At 45.4% G+C, this 24,082-nt stretch overlaps 1 protein-coding gene across 1 annotated transcript in view; it reads left to right on the top strand.

The window, feature by feature from the left end:
• LAMB1 (laminin subunit beta 1) overlaps nt 1–24,082 on the top strand; it is a 74,527-nt gene that overhangs the window by 15,688 nt on the left and 34,757 nt on the right. Inside the window, exons 7-17 of the mRNA XM_040472945.1 lie at nt 3,364–3,566; nt 5,646–5,766; nt 7,212–7,400; nt 7,884–8,063; nt 8,198–8,310; nt 9,798–9,877; nt 19,100–19,235; nt 20,734–20,892; nt 21,733–21,860; nt 22,095–22,218; nt 22,918–23,122. Of these exons, the coding sequence (XP_040328879.1) occupies nt 3,364–3,566; nt 5,646–5,766; nt 7,212–7,400; nt 7,884–8,063; nt 8,198–8,310; nt 9,798–9,877; nt 19,100–19,235; nt 20,734–20,892; nt 21,733–21,860; nt 22,095–22,218; nt 22,918–23,122 (1,638 nt within the window). The remainder of the gene's footprint in view (nt 1–3,363; nt 3,567–5,645; nt 5,767–7,211; nt 7,401–7,883; nt 8,064–8,197; nt 8,311–9,797; nt 9,878–19,099; nt 19,236–20,733; nt 20,893–21,732; nt 21,861–22,094; nt 22,219–22,917; nt 23,123–24,082) is intronic.

The following is a 24,082-nucleotide window of genomic DNA, read 5'->3' as shown; positions in this document are numbered from 1 at the left end:
CACGTATATGTATGTATGTGTATATATGTATATATAAAATGTACATACATGTACATATGCATGTATATGTATATATATAAAATACATATAAACTAGGGTATAGATTAAGCTGTTGTAACAAAGGGTCCCCCCAAAAAATATAGTGGTCAAATAACATAGAAGTTTATTTCTCTCTTAGGAAATCATCCAGAGGGATGATACAAGTAGACCTACTTGTATAAAATACAGGATGACGCCCAGTTAAATCTGAATTGAAGATAAATAGCAAGTTATTTTTTAGTATAACCGTATCCCACGTAATGCTTGTGACTAGTACAAGGATATTCCATGTAATGCTTGGGTTGGTATAACTATGTCCCATGTGACATATTTGGCATAGACTTTACTAAAAACACTATTAACTATCTGAAATTCAAATTTAACTGAGCATCTTGTATTTTTATTGCTAAATCTGGCAACCCTAGCAACCCAGTTCCCTTCTATCTTAGAGTCGTTATCCACATGGTTGGGGCTGGACGAACACTACCATGTCATTGTCCCCACCTATGAGATGGGAGGAATAGAGGGGCAAGCGACATGGAAACTGTACGTGGCCCCTATCCATATCCCATTGGCCAAAATTAGCCACATGACCCTACCTCAAGGCACACTGGGAAACCTCTCTAGGTAGGCGGCCATGTGCCCTCTCACACTCTTGCCTAAGGCTCTTACTATCAAAGGAAGAAAAGAGAGAGTTCTGGGGGAGAATCCGAAGTCTCAGCCATGCTCCATATGCTGAGTAAGGTGGCGGTTGTCATTTCCATTTAACAGATGAGCAAACTGAGGCTCAGAGAGTTAGAATAACATGCATGTGGTGACATGACCATTTAGTGTCAGGCAGGTCCTGAAGCCATACGTTAGGATTCTAAATTTAGAGTTCTTTCCAACATTTAACATCCATGCTTCTGCTGTTAAAAAATTACATTTCGATCATCTCCAGAGGCAAAATGTGAACGACTTAAAAGAGTTCAGAGTCCAACAGACCTGGGTTTGAATCCCATTTCTAGCATATCCTAGCTCTGTGACGTGGGGCAAATAACCTGCTTAAACCTGGTTACAGTTGGGTTTTTTTTAGCCTCCGTTTTTTCATCTGTCAGTGGAAATAGTAATAGTGACCTGAGGGTCATTATGGAGGGAAAAGGAGTTCTGTAAATGACTTTCCAACGTGCCTGACACACGGAAAGTGTTCAGTGAGTCAAAGAAGCTGCTGTTGACGACGGTGCCATCAGCCACGGCCTGGGTCTCGCCGTGGACCCAGTCCTCTTCCTCAGAGTGAAGGGATGAGACTCTCTGTCCTGCGGATAAGGTGTAGTCTGCTGAGCAGAGAGGCAGGACCGATTCTTGGTGCTCCTTCCTCACTGAGGATGGCCTTGTTTGGAACCACGGTGCCATGGAACCTCCCAGCATGAAGCATGAAAGAGTAGAAGGGAAAGCGTCCAGGAAATATTGCCAGAAAAGTGCTATTTCCCCACTTAAATTAATTTTACGTGTGGCCCAGACTGTCTCTGGATTGTAATTCACTCATTCATTCTATTGTAAAACAAATATTTAATGGCACATCCAGTTCTGGCATTTCGGAGTGAGCTCTGTGAGGCCTGCCCTCCCTGCTCTCCAAATCCAGTTGTGAGAAACGTCCACATGGTCTCCGGGACAAACACCTCACGGGGCCCTAGGGGGACTCGTGGTCTGCTCCTCGTTGGGTGAAATTTGTGGGACTTGGAAAATTGGCTGCCATTATAGTTCCTTGTTTTTCATTGTTAAATGGCCTCAGAAAAATTCAAGAGGCGTCCATTTTAACTGATCACGTTTTCGATTGACCTTGTACTGGCGGGAACAACGTCTCTTTCATCGTCCCTATTGTGGAGAGCTCAGAGACTCTCTTCACAAGTGGTTTTGCCTCAGTATACAACAGCGGTCAATATACAAGGCTTCGTTGTTGTTGACTGTGGTAGGAGAGAGTGGAAGGAGCATGTTTGCTCTTCTGAGGCCTTCCACAAAGATCAGTTCAAGGGCTTCTAAATACTCCAGCTGCTCTCCAGCTTTGTTGTCTGGCCTCTTGTCAATAGGCGCTTGTGCTCGTTCTGTGCAGGAGGAAATGTGGGCATTCATAAACTCCATTCAGCTAAGTCGTACCACGGTTTCTCTGTTTTGTGTTTGATTTTTACAAAGAGCCTAAGTTTAATGCATGGACTCATGGACTTTCTCTTTCAACCCACGGCTATTTCTATAGTCTTCATTGTAAGCTCTGCACAGATTTTCAGTAGTTAAAATTGTATCAGGGCTTTGAATGTATCTGACGCGTGGGGCCAACGCCCCGTCGTTCCGTTGTTCCCTGTTGTAACTGATGAGAATGTATCAGCCCAGATGAAAGTAAAGCTTGGGAGAAACCCCAGGCTACACAGGGCATAGGAGGGCTGATGGACTCATCGGTGTTTTGGGGTCCACTTAGTAATTGATGAAAGCATTGGTAGAGAAGGTTGAATGGCTTCTGGCTTATCAGGTTACTAATAGAATGTAATTGCTAGCCAGCTTCTGTAGTAAGCATTCATCTATAGACCCAGGAGAGAGAAGAAAAGATCTGAGAAATTGATCTACAAGTAACTTACATTTAGGGGGGGAAAAACAAAAACTTGCCCAACCTCCTGATTCTGAGCTCCTTTATTCCTATGCCTCGCTGTGGATGGCAAACTAGGACAAAAAAGTGGGAGGCTGTGACGTTGTGTAGAAATTTGATGGAGACCTTCTGTCCCTGGATAGTAGTTATTCCATAGTGTTAAATCTATTTTAGCAACTTGGATTTCATCTTTGTGGTGGGAAATTTCAGAGAGTATTTTCCTCTCCAAAAATAAACACGAAAATGTTTCATTCTCTCTTACAATAATGAAGACAATTGGAGTGTGCCGCTCAACCCCCTCCTACCTGAATAGAACTCTCTGATTTTGAGACCGATGCTAGTTGCTGTGGGCACGGCGTGGAATTGCGATGGTTCAGATTACTCTGTGCCAGTGGGTTCTTGCAGTCCTGCAGCCATGTTCTTAAATTTCTCTGCTTTTGCGCTTTTTCCTGAAACGGTCTGCAAGCACATCCACCGCAGAATAGATGTTCTTACTAAACCAGTAAGGAGGCAGCAAACCTTCTTTCTTCCAGAGACTCACAGTATATTAAACTTTACTGGCATGGTCATCTAGATCATACAAGGGGGTAACCTTTCCTTTACTTCGGCATTTTTATCTGCCGTGCCTTTCTATAAAGAGGTGTTGTATAATTGCAAAACAAGTCTTGCTTGTGTGATCAGACTTTTCATCTTCTTGGTGACCTTTGTAGATCTCTTAAAAATCACCAACTTGAGAATCAAGTTTGTGAAGCTCCACACTTTGGGAGATAACCTTTTGGATTCCCGGATGGAAATCAGGGAAAAGTATTACTATGCAGTTTATGATATGGTGGTTCGAGGAAATTGCTTCTGCTACGGTCATGCCAGCGAATGCGCCCCTGTGGATGGAATCAATGAAGAAGTAGAAGGAATGGTGAGTGAGTGCTGTGGGGGGGGCTTTCTCCTTCATACAGATGATTCCGGAAAGCAATTTGAATCTCGTCTTACCTTAAACCTTGCACAATTTCTAGGGGTTTTAGTTTTCCAGACTGACTTGGAGCTCTTTCCGCCATTACTGGTGGTTGATGGTTTTCTCTTTGTTAACGTTCTTAGACTGTGAGAATATAAAAGCTTTTCATTTCATGGGCGAAGAACTAATTTTGGGAAATTGTTGCAGCAAGCTGCTACTACAATAGATATTTTTTTGTAGTCAATAAGGAGGAAAAAGCTTTCTACATAGCCAGTGCATCTTCTTTTCCTTTAGGGAAGATTAGACACCACAAACATCCCCATCTTTATGCTACAAGGCATAAAGTGATCCCAGTCCAGAAAACCTGGACATTTGAACCTGGAACCACGAAATATGATTTCGGAATCCAATGGGCTTTGTTTCTTTATATATTTCTTCTAGTTTCATTCTTTTCCCACTTTTATGCCAAATATACGTGTTGTCAAATTACGTACTTCCAAAAATTGGGGGTTTGGATGATTTGCCAAATGGAGAAAGTTGGGGTTATTTTACCAGTCTCTAAGTGAACTGCTAATTCTTATAGACCCACAGGATTTTAGAGCTAAACAGGATTTATTCAGCCAATTATCCTTGTAAGAAGAGAGCAGGGATTAAATAGTTCACCAAAGGGCCCTAAGTAAATGGCAGGTGGAAATTCAAATCTTACCCTCCTGGACTCTGCCCCAGGATTCCTTCCATTAGACATTGGGCCTCCCTCGTTGAAGAGTATAAGGCTTCCTTACTTGCCGTTTGCTTTTTCAAAGATCATTAGTCCTCATCAAAGAAGGTCCAGGATTGAGTGTATTCAACTGCCTGAAACTTCCGCCTTCATTCGCTCCAGTTAGAACATTTGCTATGTAGATAAAGTGGCATTTTCAATGGGGCCTCAAGGGAGGACCTGTCCTTGTAATCTCTTGCTACATCTTTCAGGGAATGCTCGGTAGATAATGTTTACTTTGCAGGATAACAAGCCTGGCGTGTAGCTAAGTCCTACAGGCCCGTCACTGTCACGGGTCTCAGTACATTGTGCTGTTAATTCAGACACTGTAGGGTCCTGTGGCATGTGCTTTGGGTCTGTTTTTCAGTCTGCAGAAAACTAGCTTGTAATGAGATGATTTTAGTCTTTTGCTCACTGCACTCTTGTCAAGGTGAGTCCAGGGCGGACCTGTCTGTCCTGTTCCTGAATTCCATTCTGTAGAAACTAGTGTTAAGGTGAGGTGCCTAAGTACATGCATATTTGGTAGACTGAAAGAATTTATCATTTACGTGCCTCAGGGGCTTAGGCATATCTTGCCAGAGACACGGTGCAAAAGAGTGCATCCTAGGCCCTTCACAAAGCAAAATAATTTATATTTTTCCCCCCAAGATTTTAGATTTCCTTTCTTAAAGAAAAAAAGCAAATGTGAATGTGGCAAATGATTAATATTTTGAATCTCATTTCGGTTGGGAAAAACAATGAAGTGCTTTGCCTGAAGTCAAAAACAAAACAAAAAGAAGCAGAAAAACCCATTCTGTTCTGTGACTTAGTGGCAAAATTTGCAGTAATATGAGTTGGTTTCCAATGGTATGCATACATTTAGTTCTGCATTATAACTTTTGTTGATTTCTCTTACAATAAGTTTCTTTTTGACGTAGATTTTTTTTAACTCTTAAGTACCTAGTTTTTGTGTTTTGTGGGGTTTTTTTTGTTTTTGTTTTTTTTGTCTTTTTCTAATTTTTAAGTGACCGGTTTTGTTCATCTGGGTTCTTTGATCCCTACTTCAGTGACATATTTATTGAGTATCCATTATATAATAGGAACTGTTCCTAGAGATGGGAGTTCAAGCCACCAAAAAGACAGAACTCCCTTCAGGGAGGGACAGAATTAAAACAAATCTTCATTGCACTGAGCTAGAGATGCGGATTAGTAGGAAAGGGGTTTATCGCTTCCACTGATTGTGGAGAAAACCTGGCCATCAGGCTGCATCTCTAACTTTGCTCTTTCCTGTTTGTGTAACTTTCAAGGTTCATGGGCACTGCATGTGCAGGCATAATACCAAGGGCTTAAACTGTGAGCTGTGCATGAATTTCTACCACGATTTACCTTGGAGACCCGCTGAAGGTCGAAACAGCAATGCCTGTAAAAGTAAGTCTCCGTCAGAGGGACGTCCAGACTCCAGGACCCATTTTCTGATTAGAGCTACTATAAGAGTACGTGATTTTTGCAAAAGGAAGAAAAGTTAGTACCCTTTTGCCAGCGTCACCCAGATACTCTTAGGAAACCAATATCCACTCAGTTCAATCAATACATTAGCATTCAAGGCAGTAGCCAGGGGCTTGGCAGACTTAGAAGTTGGAGATGTTGTCCCTGACTCTGTACCTGTCTCAAAGGCAAGAGGAGCGCGAGAGAAAAATGAGAGAAAAATACGGCACGGTAGATCACTAAGGTATAAGAGTTGTTGGCCCTGTCTCTGTGCTACTCTGGCTGCAGCCCATGGCATACGACCGGCCGGCTGGCCAGCCCGGTGGCATTCTCTGGGCAGACGTGTAGTTTGAAACACCTCCCCGCCCCCCACAGTGATTCCAATGCCTGCCCCTTCCCCCACTGAGGCCTGTTCTAGAAGTTCAGAAACCAGTGAGGGCTGGAGTGGTCAAGGATTGTTATTAAGTACAACCCTTTGATGATAGCTGAGATTGTTGAGGTAAGAAGAAGAAAGGGAGGTGGGGGGAGGGGGGAGGGAGTTCAGATAAGGAGAACCGCACAAAGCCTAAAGCCCCAAAGGACGTTCTTCTTAGGACCAACACCGAGTCTGCCCTGGGAGATGATTCTGACGTTTCATTCAACAGGTGTGTCAAGGGCAGGTCCCTGCTAGGCACCCAGCGTCTGTCAGTGGATACCTCACAGCCCCTCTGTACGGGAGGTTGTGTTGCAGGAGGGAGAGGATGAGGCCAGAGTGTAGAGCCCTGTGAGGGCCAAGCCAAGTTAGGCTTCCTTGTGAGGAGACAGAGGAGTCCATGTGGGTCACAGAGCAGAGAGTGAGATGATGTGACAGCCGGGTTGGACCAAGGGGGCTGCCCAGTGGGCCAGCAGAGGGTCAGAAGGCCGGCCAGATGGCTGTTGCACAGACCTTAATTCTCACTGAAGAGCCTGGTCGCGTGAGCTGGTGGGAATGGGAAGGAAGAGCATCACCTTGACACCACACTCCCCAGAGCTGGCGGCCCAGACAGGCCTTCCCAGAAGTATCGCCTAGAAGGTCCTCTGGAGGGGTGTGTTCCCACCCTGAGTGGCACCCAGAGGCGCCCTCCACATCGTGGCTACCAGGGGCAATCCTTTCCCCCAAGTTTTCCACTCTTTGCTTCGTAGCCCGTTCTCTTCCAAAACGGGCAGATTGTTCAGTTATTTCATAAAGCTTACCCTTGGAAGGCTTCCAGCATGATGTCAGCCGGACATGTCCTTTTCCACGGGCCCCTAAGTGTTAGCTGCCTGAACTTCATCCCTGCTTTCCAAAATGAGTTTCTTCCTGGCACTTCCTCCTCCATTGGTAAGTAGATCTACAAAAGGCTTTTCTTGACATTGGCCTTGTCACACAGAGTGTAACTGCAATGAACATTCGAGCTCGTGCCACTTTGACATGGCCGTGTACTTGGCCACCGGCAATGTCAGCGGAGGGGTGTGTGATGACTGTCAGCACAACACCATGGGACGCAACTGTGAACAGTGCAAGCCGTTTTACTTCCAGCACCCGGAGAGAGACGTCCGAGACCCTCACCTCTGTGAACGTACGTGGGGGAATTTCATGACGTTTTCCGTCCTCTTTCAATTTGATTTTTTTTTTAATGTTTATTCATTTTTGAGAGAGAGGGACAGAGCGTGAGCAGGGGAGGGGCAGAGAGAGAGAGAGGGAGACACAGAATCTGAAGCAGGCTCCAGGCTCTGAGCTGTCAGCACAGAGCCCAGTGCGGGGCTTGAACTCACGAGCTGTCAAATCATAACCTGAGCTGAAGTCGGACACGTAATCAGCTGAGCCACCCAGACGCCCCAGTCACCTTTCAGTTTGAATAGGCTGGGGACCACCATCCTCTCGGGACTCCTGGTGTGAGCATGAGACTCCGCTTTATTTTAACCGCTACATAGGATGCTGGCAGCAAAAGCTGCCTGGCACCCTGTCTTCTTTAGTCTATTTCTGTGACCTTCCGAGGGGCCGACGGGAGCGTGTGTTTATACAAACACTCACATTGTTACCTGGTGCTTTTTGTTCTTAGGATGTACCTGTGACCCAGCTGGATCTCAGAATGGGGGAATCTGTGACAGTTACACCGATTTTTCTGCCGGACTCATTGCCGGCCAGTGTCGGTGTAAATTACACGTGGAAGGAGAACATTGTGAACTTTGCAAAGAGGGCTTCTACGGCTTAAGTGCTGAAGATCCATTTGGTTGTAAATGTAAGCGCGTTTGTGAAAAAGTTGGGGTGTTCTCGTGGACACTGTTCCCGTTTGACTTTGCATTTCTAAATCCAGACCACCTCTGGGCGCTCACTTGGTTTGTGTTTCTTTGCTTTATTTTATCTTTAATTAAGCTTGTGCCTGCAATCCTCTGGGAACGATTCCTGGCGGGAATCCTTGTGATTCTGAGACTGGTTACTGCTACTGTAAGCGTCTGGTGACAGGACAGCATTGTGACCAGTGTCTGGTAGGTAAATCCTGATTCCATGGGATGACGAGTTCGTGAAGGTGGCAGGTTTTAGTGGAGAATGCCTTTTGCTACTGCAGACCGTACCATCAATCACCCTTATATATAAATGTTAAAAGACACAAGCCATTCACAGAAGAATTGCCGGTGAATTGATTTTAACAAGATATTCACTGTCACTGTTAGAATTATAAAAACCACAGTGACATCCCATTTTTATAGACAGAACTAACAAGTTTTTAAAAATGGGGATGCTAACTATTAGGACATAATGAGGGGCTGGTCCTCTAAGCTGCTGATGGAAATGCACAGTGGTTCATACTTGGCAAAGAAAGCATTTTAGAAATATGTTATCAGTAGCCTGTAGAAATGCACGTACCCTTTGACCCGGTAATCCCCCTTCTGGGAATCTTTCCTAATGAAATGAGCAGAAAATTGGACAGAAATGTATTCGCCAGAAGACTCATTGCATCTTGTACTAATCATAGCCAAAAACCATGGAAGCAACAGTGGGGAAAATAGTAAACTAAATTTGGGGGTTTGTATACAGTATGATATTCAGCTGCCATTGAAAATGACAGTAACGTGAGGAAATGCTTATGCTGGTATTAAAAAAATACATATATAGGATGTGAGTAGTACCTTGACTGTGTAGGAAAAAAATTCATCAAGAAAAACAAAATCTGGAAGGAAATACCCTAAAAAGTTCACTGTGGTGCTTCTGGGTAGAGTAATTCCGAGAGTAATTTTTAAAATTATTCCGTGTTTTATAACGTTGTTATGAATCCCTTTATAATTTGTGAGAAGGGTTCCACTGACCCCAAATTATGTTTATGACCTATAGGCACATTTGCCTATATCCAGATGCTTAAAGTAAATTTCTGGAAGTCTGATTTAAATGAATGGACCTGGTTTTTATGTGTTCATTAGGAAATAGATATTTATTAAGGTACAGAGAGCTCTTCTCCCCTACATGGATTCTGTTCCATTTCTTTTTATTTCCATCTCCAGTGCTCTCAGGATTCAGTGATTTCCTCCCCTTTCAGATGTGAAAATACTTGCTTTATGCCATTTGGACGCAGATAAATCCTTGAAGAGCTTTGCTTATGAGGTTTTTGACAGGCTGAACTTATGGAAAATTTAAAGGCCTGCCAGGTAGTTGCCAAAAGTCTCTTACTGCCAGAATACTTCTAATGAACAAGATTGGCCTCTTAGCTGCTTGCTCATATTAATAACTGGACAAAGGCTGTTGGCTTGGAAAAGCAGCTGTTCTGATCTGGCGTTACATGATGATGGCCCCAGCAACCTGCAGCTTGGGTTTCTTGAATTCAGAATGTTTATACTCCTTCCCCTTGTAGGCTTTGTGCTTTCAGGGTACAAAAGTGCATTTGGTGGATCAACCCAGACACGCCATAACTTGTTCCTTGTTGAGTCTATTGTGTAATTATGGGAACCCACCTTTCGATGTTAAATCTTTTATTCTGTAGCCGGAGCACTGGGGCTTGAGCAATGATTTGGATGGATGTCGACCTTGTGACTGTGACCTTGGAGGGGCTTTAAACAACAGGTGAGTGAAGCTACACTTTCGCTCTGGTGCTCAGTCCCCTCAGTAAGCCCTCCTGACCTCTAGGAGCCGTGGGATGCTCGGTGTCTCTAAAGGAGGCGAAGTGCTTTCCCCTTGACTGTGAGGGGCCGGCCATCGCTTTCACCTGGGGTCTTAGTGTTTGCAAAGATTGGTTGTCCCAAGTTAGCTTTGAAGCCCTCAAGTACGTTTCTGTTTCTTGGCTTTTAATAATGTTGTGGTTAGTTTTGTACTTGACAGTGTTTTTAAAATTTTGGAAACAATGTATGCCCATCGTTTAAAAGAAAAACATTCCAACAGCTAAGGCAGATATCCTGCCCTTCCCCTCCCCCTCCCCCACCCCCCATCCGCGGCTGCAAGTGCCACTGTTAGGAGTTTCTCATAGTCGAGAAACTAATAATAGAGCTCAGAATACCTGTTAAAAATGACAATATCTTGTCATCCTTTCGTTTCTTCTTAGTTCCCTACAAATTTTAGGATTGGTTGTTCTAGCTCTGTGAAGAAAGCTGGTGTTACTTTGATAGGTGTTGCGTTGAATATGTAGATTGCTTTGCACAGTATCGACATTTTCACATTTGTTTTTCCAATCCAGGAGCATGGAATATTTTTCCATTTTGTGTGTGTGTGTCTTCTTCAATTTCTTTCATAAGCTTTCTATAGTTTTCAGTGTATAGATTTTTCACCTCTTTGGTTAGGTTTATTCCTAAGTATCAGTTGGTTTTTGGTGCCCCTCTCATTTCTTTTTAAATAACATGTTAGATTAAAAAAAATACATATCAACATGTATCCATGTGCCTCTTTCTTTTTAACAGCATGTATTCATCTACCTCTTCTTTTTTTCTTGGTATTCTGTCATGGGAAATTGCCACAACTTATTTCCTGTTTTTGTTTTTGTTTTTGTTTTTGTTTTGTATAGATGAGGTTCCCAGCAATGGAACGGCTAAGTCAAGTACATGTGCGTTGTTTATTTTTATAGAGATTGTTAGATTATTCTCCAGATTGTGCCAATATTTTTCCAGCCACCTGGTTACAAAAGCAAATTTTTCCTCAGCCCCACCAGCAGTTGGTATACTCCTTTTTCAACAACCTAAAAGATGGAAAGTGAGGGGCACTTGGCTGGCTCTGTTGGTAGAATGTGTGACTCCTGATCTCAGGATCGTGAATTTGAGCCCCATGTTGGGTATGGAGCCTACTGTAAAAAGTTAACTAATTAAAAAAAAAAAAAACACAGAAAATGAACTCCCATTAAAAAAATGTTTTTAGTGTTTATTTTTGGAAGTGAGAGAGACAGAGCACGAGCAGGGGAAGGGCAGAGAGAGAGGGAGACACAGAATCCGAAGCAGGCTCCAGGCCCCGAGCTGTCAGCACAGAGCCCAATGTGGGGCTCGAACTCATGGATCATGAGATCCTGACCTGAGCGGAAGTCAGATGCTTAGCTGACTGAGCCACCCAGGGGCCCCAAAGAACTCCCGTTTTGATTTGTGTTAAGAATCTTTTCATTTTCTTCTTCTTTCTGGTTTTAGTTTTTTTTCCAACCTCTAAGTCTATTAACGAAAATTGCATGCAATCATTTTTAGTTATCAAGACACGTTGGTATCCCTTGAACAGATGAGGTTCAAGCTCTACCAAAAATTAATCCCTGTACACATTTGGCAAGATGTAGATTTGTAGGAGTTACATGAACCACCTTTGAGTCAAAGAGAATGTTGGCCTCTGTAAGTGGGTCGGACTAAGAACATCTGGTAGAGACAGTGTTAAGTGGCGTCTAAGGGGATAGGCAGATGTTTCCTTGTGGCCTGAATCTCCCCTGAGAGAGCAAAAGCTGAAGTCATCAAGCAAGCTCCGTGTACTCCCCAAACGGACTGTCTTACAAGACTGTTTCCCAACACCGTCGTAGTCTGCTGGGAAGGAATGGGATTTTAGGCAGCAAGAACATGTTCTGTTTGGCCTCTGCATTTGGGTTGGTTCCATTCCAGACGCTGCAGTAAACTCAAGTACAGCATGTAGCCTCTGGGATTCCAGTGTGAATTTCTGTTCTTAGAAAACCTCCAGAGGGGAGGAAGCAAGGACAGTTCCATAAAAGCAGGGAGGAAAAACTGCTAGTCTGCTTCTGGAATCACGTCTCCGACTCTCCTTTGTGACTCCCAGAACACCTGCTGATTCCTTTAGTAATTGATTGCTCAATTCAAAGCTGTCATCATTCCTAAAATCCTTCTTGATTAGATGAAAGTGGCCTACATTGTTCTCCAAATGATGTCATGAATTCAAGAGTGTCCTATGTGCCTTTACCCTAAATGGTTTCTGTTACTTACACTCCCTTCCTCTGTTTCTCTATTGCACACACATTTCCTGTCTTTAAACTGCCCACACATGGCCCCTGGCCTCTTCCTTGTCTCTCCTGCAAGAATTTATAGAACTCAGACACTCTAATCAAGAGAGTTTATGAAGTAAAAAATTTTAGGGAAGATTTTAAAGCAGGTAATTTGATCTTCCTAGCATGATTGATGAGATGCCCTATTTTTTTGGCATCACTGATGAAAAAAAATAAGAGCCTTTTTTTTTAATGTTTTATTTTTGAGAGAGGGAGCGAGAGAGACTGAGTGTCAGTGGGGGAAGGGCAGAGAGAGACAGAGGAGACATAGAATCTAAAGCAGGCTCCAGGCTCTGAGCTGTCAGCACAGAGCCCAATGCAGGGCTCGAACTCACGAACTTTGAGATCATGACCTGAGCCAAAGTCGGATGTTTCACTGACTGAGCCACCCAGGCACCCCCAAAATAAGAACCTTTAAATATTTCTCTACCTCTGTGACTCTGCAGTGTTTCGTAGCGATCCTTTTCGAAGTTTGCCCCCATGAGGACTTTCTCTAGGAGCCCCATACAGTGATAGAAGATCCAATTAAGTCTTGGGAAACACCAATTCTGCTAGAAGAATGCTTGGTGCATAGTGGGCACTGAGGAGAGATACTTGCTGGGTGATTGTTTTATTGCAACCATGCATAAATATCTTCTACCTGGTAATATTCCTTTGCTCTGCCATAGGTACATGGTAAGTAATGGAATAAACGTTGATCAAGAAAAAGAATTTGAGAAACAGAAGATATTTATGAGATAAAAACAAATTATGCACTCTTTTGGACAGGCAGTCTCTGGTTGTGACCCCAAACGTTCCTCAGGTACTTTGGCCAGGAGCAGAATTAAACGTGAAAACCACGTCAAGTGGAAAAATGTTTTGTGTAATGAGTCAAATGGTTTTGTTTGTGGGGAATAAAATTTTAACAATCCAGGTCGATCACGTTGACAGGTAATCTGAATTGTGGAATATTTTAGAGAAGACCCATTTTAAGCAATGTGGCTTAAGCCAGGCTAATGAAGCTTTGCCTAGTAAATAACCTGCTTTAATAAATAGGAATGGTTGCTAGGTAAATGCTACTTGCAAGTGTTGGAAAACATTGAAAAATAGAAACGATTTTATAGCATCCTTTAAAATGTATTGCCTCAGTTAAATTTAGAGCTTTGGTGTCTGGCTTGAAACCCACCACTCTTTTGAAGATTTCTGCTTCCTGAACTGACGACCCCAACCTTCCTTGGATGTTTCAACAACACATTACTTCTGTACTGCTTTTAGCACTTAGTGAATTCTGCTCCGTGTTATCGCTATTTGTATTTTAAAGGTCGCTAGAGGGGCGCCTGGGTGGCACAGTCGGTTAAGCGTCCGACTTCAGCCAGGTCACGATCTCGCGGTCCGTGAGTTCGAGCCCCGCGTCGGGCTCTGGGCTGATGGCTCAGAGCCTGGAGCCTGTTTCCGATTCTGTGTCTCCCTCTCTTTCTGCCCCTCCCCCGTTCATGCTCTGTCTCTCTCTGTCCCAAAAATAAATAAACGTTGAAAAAAAAAATTTTTTTTTAAAAAAAAGTCGCTAGACAGAGATTGGGTCTTTTTTTTTTTTTGAGAGAGAGAGTGAGAGTGTGCATGTGCGAGTGGGGGAGGGGCAGAGAGAGAGGGAGAGTGAGGATCTCAAGCAGGCTCCACGCTCAGTGCCGAGCCCCGTGGGCTCAATCTCCCGAACCATGAGATCATGACCTGAGCCAAAATCAAGAGTTGGACGCTTAACCAACTGAGGCACCCAGGCACCACACAAAGGATTGTGTCTTGTTTGTTTTCTCATCCTTCTCCATACTCAGCATCGGGGGCCTTGTAGATGCCCAATAAGTGAGGAGCTGAAATTCATTATACTTTGAAACCAGAGCAGAAGTTAATCCGTGTTTTCACCCGTGTATTGAGTGATAATGGTATCTCACCAGTTGTTAATTGCTGTGGTGGCTGGATGTAAAGAGATTATAGAACACATTTAAGAAACTATCCTCATTGGTTAGGAGGCTGGGAGAGAAGGCCTGGACTGCTGGACCCTGGACTGCTGACTGCTGATCAGTGTGGACCCTGGACTGCTGACTGCTGATCAGTGTGGAATCAGAATTATGGAAGAGATACCAGGGTTGAATAGAGTGGTGGTTCTTATGAATGATGATGTTTTCCCCTTTTTTGTGCCTAATTTCTTAGTAATAGAGAAAAGTTGAAACTAAACAGTATTGTCTCTGCTTATCGCTATTTAAATGAAATAGAATTTCCCTTCCAGTAGAATTTTTGTAAACAAGTGGCTAATTTCTACATTTATGGGAAATCTGTTTTTAATAATCTAGGCCTTTAGCCGCTAGAAAAAAAAAATTGGTCTTGTATTAGTTTTCTTTTGCTGGCATCGTAAATTACTGCAACTTCGTGGCCTAAGACAACATAAGTTTATTATCTTACAGTTCTGTATGTCAGACACGGCCAGCCTTTCTGGAATAAAATCAAGATGTTGGTAGGGCTGTGTTTATGTCTGAAGGCCCTAGGGGAGAATCTGTTTCCTGCTCATTGGAGTTGTTGGCAGAATTCAGTTTGTTTCAGCTATAGGAGGAGATTCCTGATACCCTGCTGGCTGTCAGCTAGGGGCCATTTCCAGCTCCTCGAGGCTGTCCACATCCCTTGACTCACAACTCCCATCTTCAAAGGCAACAACGGTGGGTCAGATCCTCCTCAAGTCCCATCTCTCTGACCCACTTCTCTGCCTGCCTTTTCCACTTTTAAGAAATCATGTGATTAGATTCAGCAACTCTGGATAATCTCCCCATCTCAAGATCCTTAACCTCAGTCGCATCGGCAACCCCCCTGGTGCCATATGAAATCACCTATGAGCGGATTTGGGGGATAATGATCAGTTATTATTCTTGGGGGGGGGGGGCGTTATTTCTGCCTGCCACAGGGGCTGACTTATTTTGTCGTCCATCATTATTCTACCTTACTGGTCCAGCAAATGGAATCTGTATCTAGTTATAGGGAAATTTCGTGGTACGGGGCTCAAGTGTACCATTTCTGCCTGATAGGGTTTTTACTTGAACACAAGAAGGATGATTACATGTAATCTTTTGTCTCACTGTGGAGGAGGTAGGATTTGAGCTTCATTTTGGAAAGCTGAGAGAGGTTTGGAAGGTGTGATGGGTGGGCAGGAGGACCTTCCAGCTGGGAGGGGGAAGACAGGCAAAGGTCTGGAGATAGAGTGAGTGTAACATATGCGCAAGACCTGGTCTGACCGTGACCGTCTCCGCTCACATTCCCCCTCCTTCAGCCTGTCATTCCTGTCCTGTCTTTGCCTGTCAGGATCCCCTGCCACCTTCAGAGCATGGCTTCCATGACGCTCCTCAGTCCCCCAACCAGGTGAAGGGTGGCTTCCTCTGCAGCCTATATCTTCACTGTAGCTCTGTGTAGGTACTCAGTGCATTTTGCTTTGCTGCAGTGGTCCCTTGCTTTACAGTTTATCCCCACCCCCCAGTTCGACTGGTAGTTCTTCAGGGCAAGAACTATTTTCCTCCCATTTTTCCTTCTCCATATCCTTCAGAAATAATAGACTCGCCAAGGAGGTATAGATGGATTCAGAGGAAAAGTGACAGCGGGCGAAAATGTGAGGGTGTTGACACCAGGGCCAGTATTGGCTCCGTAAGTACTTGTGAAAGAAGGTGAGGGGTGTGGCTCACCGGAAAACAAAGGGTGGCCACCAGAAGGAGTAGCAGTGGTCTTCAGAGGATGGTTGTGGAGGCTGCTGGAAGCCAGGCAGAAGCATCAGGAGTTGTGGGAGGCTGCTAGAGGGACAGGTATGGCACGATGACACGCTGGATGGTGGTTGTGGCAGTGACAGCAAGATGACACTTCTGAGCTGAAAGACCTCTCGAAATAAGACTTGGATATCGAGGATGAAGGACAAGGAAGGTCATGTCTCGCCCCAAGTCAGAAGAATTTTAAATGTGGCAGTAAGAGCAGAGCTGAGGGTAAGTCAGTGTGAGAGGTGATGAGGTGAGTTAGAGATGACAGCGGGATGGCCATGGGAGCGTCCCCTTCGTGGCTGGAAATGGACGAGTCGAGCAGAGCTGAGTGAGGGCCAGAACTTAGGTGCATAGAGGCAGGTGGAGCCACAGGAACGCATTCACTAGAGGAGTAAGTGTCCAAGTGGAGCCAGGCCTGTTGGAGACCACGCTTCACGTCTGTGGGCACAGAGGCACGTGATCGCCAGGGCAGATGTTATGGGAACTCCTTCCATGTGACCGGGTTCTCGTGAGTGGTTTCGTCTTCAGAATTAGGAATCCTGCGTCTGCTCGTCTTTATCCTTCACCGTCATTTGCTTGTTCTCTGGTGATGGCAGGTGAGGAATCGAGTTGTTTTCTTCTTTGGCGGTTCCTGTTTTACACATTCGTTCCCTCAGGAAGGAAGGATTTTCTCTTGTCCGTGTGACGTAATGCCCGAGCCTAAGTTTTTGAAAATGACTCTGTTGGTGGACTGTGCCAGAAGATGGCTAGGTCCCAACTATAGCAAGCATTCCTCCTCTGGGAATTGGCTACAGGAGGTTAAGTACTCATGCCTCTGGGTTAGAAGCCATTCACGTGATCTGCAGGAAGAAGACTTTGGGGGGGACCATGGCAGGGCCGTTGGGGGCATTGGTAATAAGCCTGGAAGCGTTCCGTCTTCCCATGAGTTGTAACTTGCCTTAGGTACTTGGTTTAAAATGCACTTTGGGAGGCACCTAGGTGGCTCAGTCGGTTGAGCATTCGACTTGATAGCAACCCAGGTCACGATCTCATGGTTGGTGGCATCAGGTCTCGCATCCAGCTCTGTGATGACAGCGCGGAACCTGCTTAGGATTCTGGCTGTCTGTCTGTCGCTCTCTCTTCCCCTCCCCCACTTGCATGCATGCACTTTCTCTCAAAAATAATCATCTAAAAAATTAATTAAATAAAATGAACTTTGGGATGAGGAAAAAATTTGAACTCTGGGAGTGGGTTTAAAGTAACAATTCCAAACCCCATCTTGACTTCAACAAAGTAAAAAATGGCCACCTATGATTTGGTTTTATCTGTGCACAAGAGAAAAGAGACATAGCCTGAGAACAACCTGAATATGTTCTAGTCTATCCAGAGGGCTTTATTTGAAACAACATGTCAAATTAAAAAAAAAAAAGTTTGGGGTGCCTGTGTGGCTCGGTCAGTTGAGTGTCTGACTCTTGATTTCCTAGGGTCAGGGGAGTAAGCCCGTGTCGTGCTCCATGCTGAGTGTGGAGCCTGCTTGGGATTCTTTCTCTCTCCCTCTCTCTTTGGCCCTCTCCCCTGCTTGCACTTTATTTCTCTCTCTCTCAAAAAAAAAAAAAAAAAAAAAAAGTTCTATCATTTACATTAAATCTATTTTATTTGTTCATATTTTGTATTCAGAATGCCTATCCCTACTCATTCTGTTTGTTCAACCAGTGTTTGAGTGTGATCGATGTGCAGAGGGCTGCGCCAGGTCCCAGGAGGGGGACAGGGGCGTGACCGAGGTGAAGGAGGCATGGTTCCGCCTTTCAAGCAATCTGCCATCTGGTAGAGGCTCAGACGGATCTAGAGAGAAAGTGTCAAGAGAGAAAGTGATAACTGTCTTGACAGTGCAGGTAGAGAAAGCACCATGTGAGAATGGCGGGGGGACCAAAGCAGACGCCATGACAGAGACGAACTGGGCTTGGAAAGACAGGTAGGATTTGAAGACCGGTTCTTGCTTTAATGACCAGTTACTACGTGACACGCTTTGTTGTACGTGTTGTGACTACATTGTTTCTCCCGCAGGGAGGTGGTGGCAGGAAGGAGAAGGTGGTTCATTCTCTGGGGTGGAGAGTGATGGTCAGGAGATGTGACAGCAGGAGTCCTTTGTGAGCTGAATCTTTGAAAAATAGGTGACTCTCTGCTGGGTGGATAAGACACGAGGGTATTCTCGGCTACCGGAACAACATAAGCCAAGAGAAGGGGTCATGAATCACCCTGTGTGTTGCAGAAATCTTTCATATGGTTGGAGAAGCAAGGGGAGCGGTGGGGCTGGAAAGACAAGGGCCAGGCTATGGAAGGGCCAGCAGGAAGTGATGTGGTCAGTGCATCTTAGGAAGGTCATTTGGGCAGCTTTGCGGGTGGTAGTGGTTTAGCTTGGGAAGTTGGAAGACTGGCAACAAGAACACTGATGGGAAGACCGATTTTACCGTGAGTGAGAGAGCGCAGAAAGGCATAGCCCAGCCGGTGCGAAGTGCGAGACAAAGCGCAAGATCCTAGACCAAGAAATCACATAATTGGGCTCCTCCTTAGTTATGAAAGACTTGAGAGAAGAGCTTCTAGGTTTCTGACTTGGTTGACCTCGTGGCTGGTGGTGTCCTCTCCCCAATAGAGGACAGGGGAGGAATGGAGTGTTGCCCTTTGTGATCTGTCATTAGCCGCTGGGACAGCTAAGTTGGAACCATCCTTCTGGGAGTCGGATATTTGTGTCTGAGGCCCAGGAAAGAGAAATCAGGCATAAGATACAAGATACCAAGCAAACACATTGGTGATACCTACAGAAAACCTCAATAAGGTGTGAATGGAGCACAGTGAAGAAAGGTGAGCAAGATGAAAAACCAAAAGAACCAGCTCAGGGGGAGCCTGAGCTCCAGAGTTTGCAATTAATTCGTAGGCAGTGATTTTTTTTTTTGCACATACTTACTTTCTGAAGGAAATAAGTAAACGCTACCTGAACATTTCACCCATTTGATGTTAGCGGGAAATGTAGACGCGTGTCTGGTGGGTTCATCTGCAGATGGGGTGGCACAGCTGACTTGGCTTTGCCCCCCTTTGCAGCTGTTCCCCCGAATCGGGCCAGTGCGCGTGCCGACCGCACGTGATCGGGCGTCAGTGCAACGAAGTGGAGTCTGGTTACTACTTCACCACCTTGGATCACTACATCTACGAAGCAGAAGAAGCCAACTTTGGGCCCGTAAGTAGGAGGGTGCTGGGCAGATGGGAAAAGCCATGTTTGGGGAGCAGTAATGGCATATGCACATTTCATAAGGAGTCCATATAAAAAGTATTTTTACAGCTCTTGTCAGTGGTGGGATCAGGACCATACCTTCTTGGGAGCAGTTCTATTTATTTTTAAGCTTATTGATTTATTTTGGGGGTGGGGGACGGGCACGAGCAGGGGAGGGGCAGAGAGAAAGAGAATCCAAAACATGCTCCACACTGTCAGCATAGAGCCCAAGGCGGGGCTTGAATCCACGAACCATGAGATCATGACCTAAGCCAAAACCAAGAGTCAGACGCTTAACTGACTGAGCCACCCAGGAACTCCAAGCACAGTCCTATTTCAAGCCAAGTAAATCTGTAACTCACAGAGACTTTGGAACATCATTAATAATGCTTCTGGTAGGTTTTTTGGCGGGGAGGGGTGAGTAGTTGTTTTTCATTGGTCCACTCCTCTACTTATGCTCCAAAGTTCTTGTTGATCTAGTATAGCAAATACTCGGAGAAGACATTGCTTTCTGTTGCTGTCATCAGCCATCCCAAAATTCAGTGGCTTACAATGTACGTCTGGCACTTCAGCTGGGGTGGCCAGAACAGCTGTAGGCTAGCTGGGCCTTTTTTTCCACATGACCCCACCCCCAAGAAGCTGCCTTGAGCTTCCTCACAGCATGGTGGATTCAAGACCATGAGACTTATTACATGGGGTCTGGTGTCAAAGAGGAGGAAAGAGACACTGCCAGGTCTCTCAAAGGCTGGGCTTAGAAGTTTCAGAGGTCCCTTTCTCACATTCTCTTGGTCAGAAGTCACAAGCCCAGAGCAGATCCGAGGGCGGGGTAACACAGGTTCCAACTGTTGGAGGGAGAGCTGAACGCCTCTGCATAGAGAAAATGAAGGACTTTGCAGGCAACTGATCACAGTGGTTCTACGTGATCCTGTGAACAAACTCAGATGGGTGCCTGGGGTAACAGAAACTGATCGATTTTTAGTCTCAGTGACCATCAGAATGAACTCCTCTGTGGTGAGCCCTTGTGATGGTATGAAGTTTCTTCGCTTGTACTTGGAGCTTGAAACGAATGCCAGTGAAAAAGGCAAATACATCCACTGGATACTGGATGAGCCTTGTAGAAAATCTGGGAAATGGCTCGTCACTCCTCGGCTTGCTTATGAAAGCATTTGGGACGTTCCCCCTCCTTCCTTTAGGCTCATTCCTGGTTATATCATAGAAGGTGTCTTCCAGGCCCTTGGAGCCTCATCTCCAGTGTTCCAAGACTACCTCAACCACAAAACCAAACGGAAACCGATTCCTCTTTATATGTCAAAAACTTACACACTCTACCGAAAAACGTGACTGCAAGAGATAGGTGTAATGCCTATGGTTTGGACCTTTGGGTGACTTCAGATTTCTTTAACTGTCGTATTTATTTGAATTCCATTTCAAGTAAAGCATAACTGCTGCCCCCCCTTGTCCGCAGGGGGTCAGCATCGTGGAGCGGCAGTACGTTCAAGACCGGATTCCTTCCTGGACGGGAGCCGGCTTCGTCCGAGTGCCTGAAGGGGCTTATTTGGAGTTTTTCATTGACAACATACCATATTCCATGGAGTATGACATCTTAATTCGCTATGAGCCACAGGTAAACCTTCCGTGGACTATCGAGGGTGGTAGAAACCTCTTCTTCTAATGGACACGGTTTTTGTGAAATGTGGAGGTTGCATTAGCGTACAGGAACCCCTCTGACTTCATACCCCTGAGGAAGTGTGAATGTACATTTTTCTCGAATTAAGCTTCGCAAACTTTTAGTGATTCGTCGTTAGGCGTTCAGCCTTGCTGACACCTGAGGTGGTGATGTGTGAGACCCCCTCCTTGACGTCACAGCCTGCGTAGCCCAGGCTTGGATGCATACCCCACCTTTAACAAAAGGCTGAAAGTGGAAGGTGTAAGAGCAGAGAGGCAGACAGTCCTGGAAGACAGAGAGGCTCACAGCGGCCCAGCTGTGCCAGCAGGTGCCAACACGTCCCATAAAGAATCGGTTCTAGGCCTTAAAACAGAGATGGAATTTGGACATAAAAGGAAGTGAGAAACGGTGTGGCCAGGGGGAGAGCTTTGAGAATGTGGAAGCGCAGCTAGATAAGGGCATAGGATTGGCAAGGATGCTGGGATCAGCCAATGGGCTTGGACACTATATTAATAGGGGTTTGAGCAGGGGATTGTCCTGATCTGAGCTGTGTTTCCAGACACAGCTGGAAAGAGGATTGGGAAAGGCGGGGAGAGTCGGGAGGCTGTGTCTCGTCCTGGTGAGACGAGATTAGGGCTGGAGCTGAGACAAGAGCAGAGGAAATGGTAAAGAGGGAAAGGAAATGCAAGCAAGTGTTTTTCATTTAAACTTGGCAAATGACCGATTGGGAGAGGTCTTTGTAAACAGGCAGCAGCGGCCAGTGTGGATGCTCCTTTGATGGCTTGCTGCTTCTTCTAGCTCCCCGACCGCTGGGAAAAAGCTGTCATCATGGTGCAGCGACCTGGAAAGATCCCAACCAGCAGCCGATGCGGTAATACCATTCCCGATGATGACAACCAGGTGGTGTCCTTATCGCCTGGCTCAAGGTCAGTGTGACACTGGTTTGCAGCTCAGGAGAATGAATATGCAAATTGGTTTTTTTGTCCCTGGTATCTTGCCTTGTGCGTTGTCCAGTTAGCATTTCCGAGCCACAGCCAAACATGGGCAATTGCCTTTCTTCCTTGGCAAGGATCTATGTAGATCTTCGACTGATGGACTGATGGATTGGACACTTAAAAGCTGACTTTCTGTTGTTATTTTTCCCTCTCGTTTTGGGGCAGGTATGTCGTCCTTCCGCGCCCCGTGTGCTTTGAGAAGGGTGTGAATTACACGGTGAGGTTAGAGCTGCCTCAGTACACGTCCTCCGACAGCGACCTGGAGAGTCCCTACACGCTTATCGACTCCGTAAGTGGAAGGCCATTTCTGACGTGAAGGTCATGGGGGAAAGGCTGGGCAGAGAGGGTTCATCTGCTCCGCCAGAGGATTTGATGGAGGGGTAACATGGAGAGCTTAGGTACAGTCATTCTTTCTTGCCTCCAATGCCACTTTGCTTATTTATTTTATTTTATGTTATTTTATGTTTGTTTTTTTGAGAGAGAGAAAGATCACACATGAGCAGGGGAGGAGGAGTTGGGGGTGCGGGGAGAGAAAGAGAGAGAGAGAGAGTGAATGAATGAATCTTAACTAGGCTCCACGCCCAGCACAGAGTCCAGCTCCCGTCTTGATCCCATGATCCTGGGATCATGACCTGAGCTGAAATCAAGAGTCTGATGCTCAACCAACTGAGCCACCCAGGCACCCCTGTCTGTTGATTTTAATAAAAACTCTGCCGTCTGGAAAGGATTTACTCAAGCTGATTGTTGATGAAAATAAAAAGTATCTTAAAAATGGCATTGCAAAAGCCATCAGGCTCTGTAAGGTATCTCTAAATTTTTTTCTGGCAGGACTATTTACGAGCGAAGAGGTATGTACTGTATTGAATGAGTCCGAGTGTTTTCGTTGCCGGAGTCAAAAAAGCATTTGGGGCTTTCACGTGTTGGCTTGTTTCAGTTGACGACACAGACACCACCGTAAGAACGCTCTGCTGTTCCTCTTTCTCCCCAGCTTGTTCTCATGCCGTTTTGTAAATCACTGGATATCTTCACCGTGGGAGGATCAGGGGACGGGTTGGTCACCAACAGCGCCTGGGAAACCTTTCAGAGATACAGATGTCTGGAGAACAGCAGAAGTGTTGTGAAAACACCAATGACCGACGTGTGCAGAAACATAATCTTCAGCATTTCTGCCCTGTTACACCAGACAGGCCTGGGTAGGTATCCCCGACCCCTCTTTCTTGACAGGTAGGAGTACTTGGCACCGCGAGGTGTGTTGGAAGGCATGCCCTCCAGTTCTGTGGCAGGCAGGTGGCAAGCACAAAGGAAATAGTGTCTCAACTGTGATTTGTCTTTTCTCTTTTTCTTTCTTTCTTTTTTTTTTTTTTTTTAAAGAATATTTTAGTGATGGGGCACCTGGGTGGCTCAGTCGGTTGAGCATCCGACCCTTGGTTTCGGCACAGGTCAGGGTCTCCCGGTTTGTGAGTTCGAGCCCCACGTCGGGTTCTGTGCTGACGGTGTGGAGCCTGCTTGGGATTCTTTCTCTCTCCCGCTCTCTCTGCCCCTCCCGTGTCTCTCTCTCTCTCTCAAAATAAATAAACAAACTTTAAAGAAAAAAAAAAACAAAGGAATATTTCAGTGATAGAGCACCACTATTTTAGTGATAGATGCAGTCAATATTCAGGAAATACACACGGTGACGAGGGGCAAAGCCATGAGGATGCTGCATTTCCGTAGGCAGGTGGGGACTTGGGATGGAATCAGGGAGCATCATACTACTAAAGTTTGCTTTTCTCCCTGAAAGGTCATACCGCTCCCAAAGGTCACTGGCTTTTGTCTACGGTCCTGTGCTTATTTGACCTTTGAAGGCAAGGGGAGAAAAACCTTAATGACCTCCTTCCGAGAAAAACTGCTTTTATCTGCCAACTCCATCTCCTGTTGGTTCCCGCCTGCTCATCATAGGGATGACATTGTTTGAAATGGGAATTCTGAATAAGCCAAGGTGGTGAAGGGGAAGGATCAGGGCAAGCCCAAGGAAAGGGGTGGTCTGGTTCACAGCCAGTGTGACTGGCTACATGCATTGCTTTTTTTTTTAATATATATAATGTTTTAAAATGTTTATTCATTTTTGAGAGAGAGAGAGAGAGAGAGAGAGAGAGTGGGGGGGGGGGGGGGGG

The sequence above is a fragment of the Herpailurus yagouaroundi genome, unplaced genomic scaffold (genome assembly GCF_014898765.1).
Source record: "Herpailurus yagouaroundi ecotype Mexico unplaced genomic scaffold, PumYag 100, whole genome shotgun sequence".
In the NCBI taxonomy this organism is placed as follows: Eukaryota; Metazoa; Chordata; class Mammalia; order Carnivora; family Felidae; genus Herpailurus; species Herpailurus yagouaroundi.
This window is presented reverse-complemented; position numbering and strand designations above follow the sequence as displayed.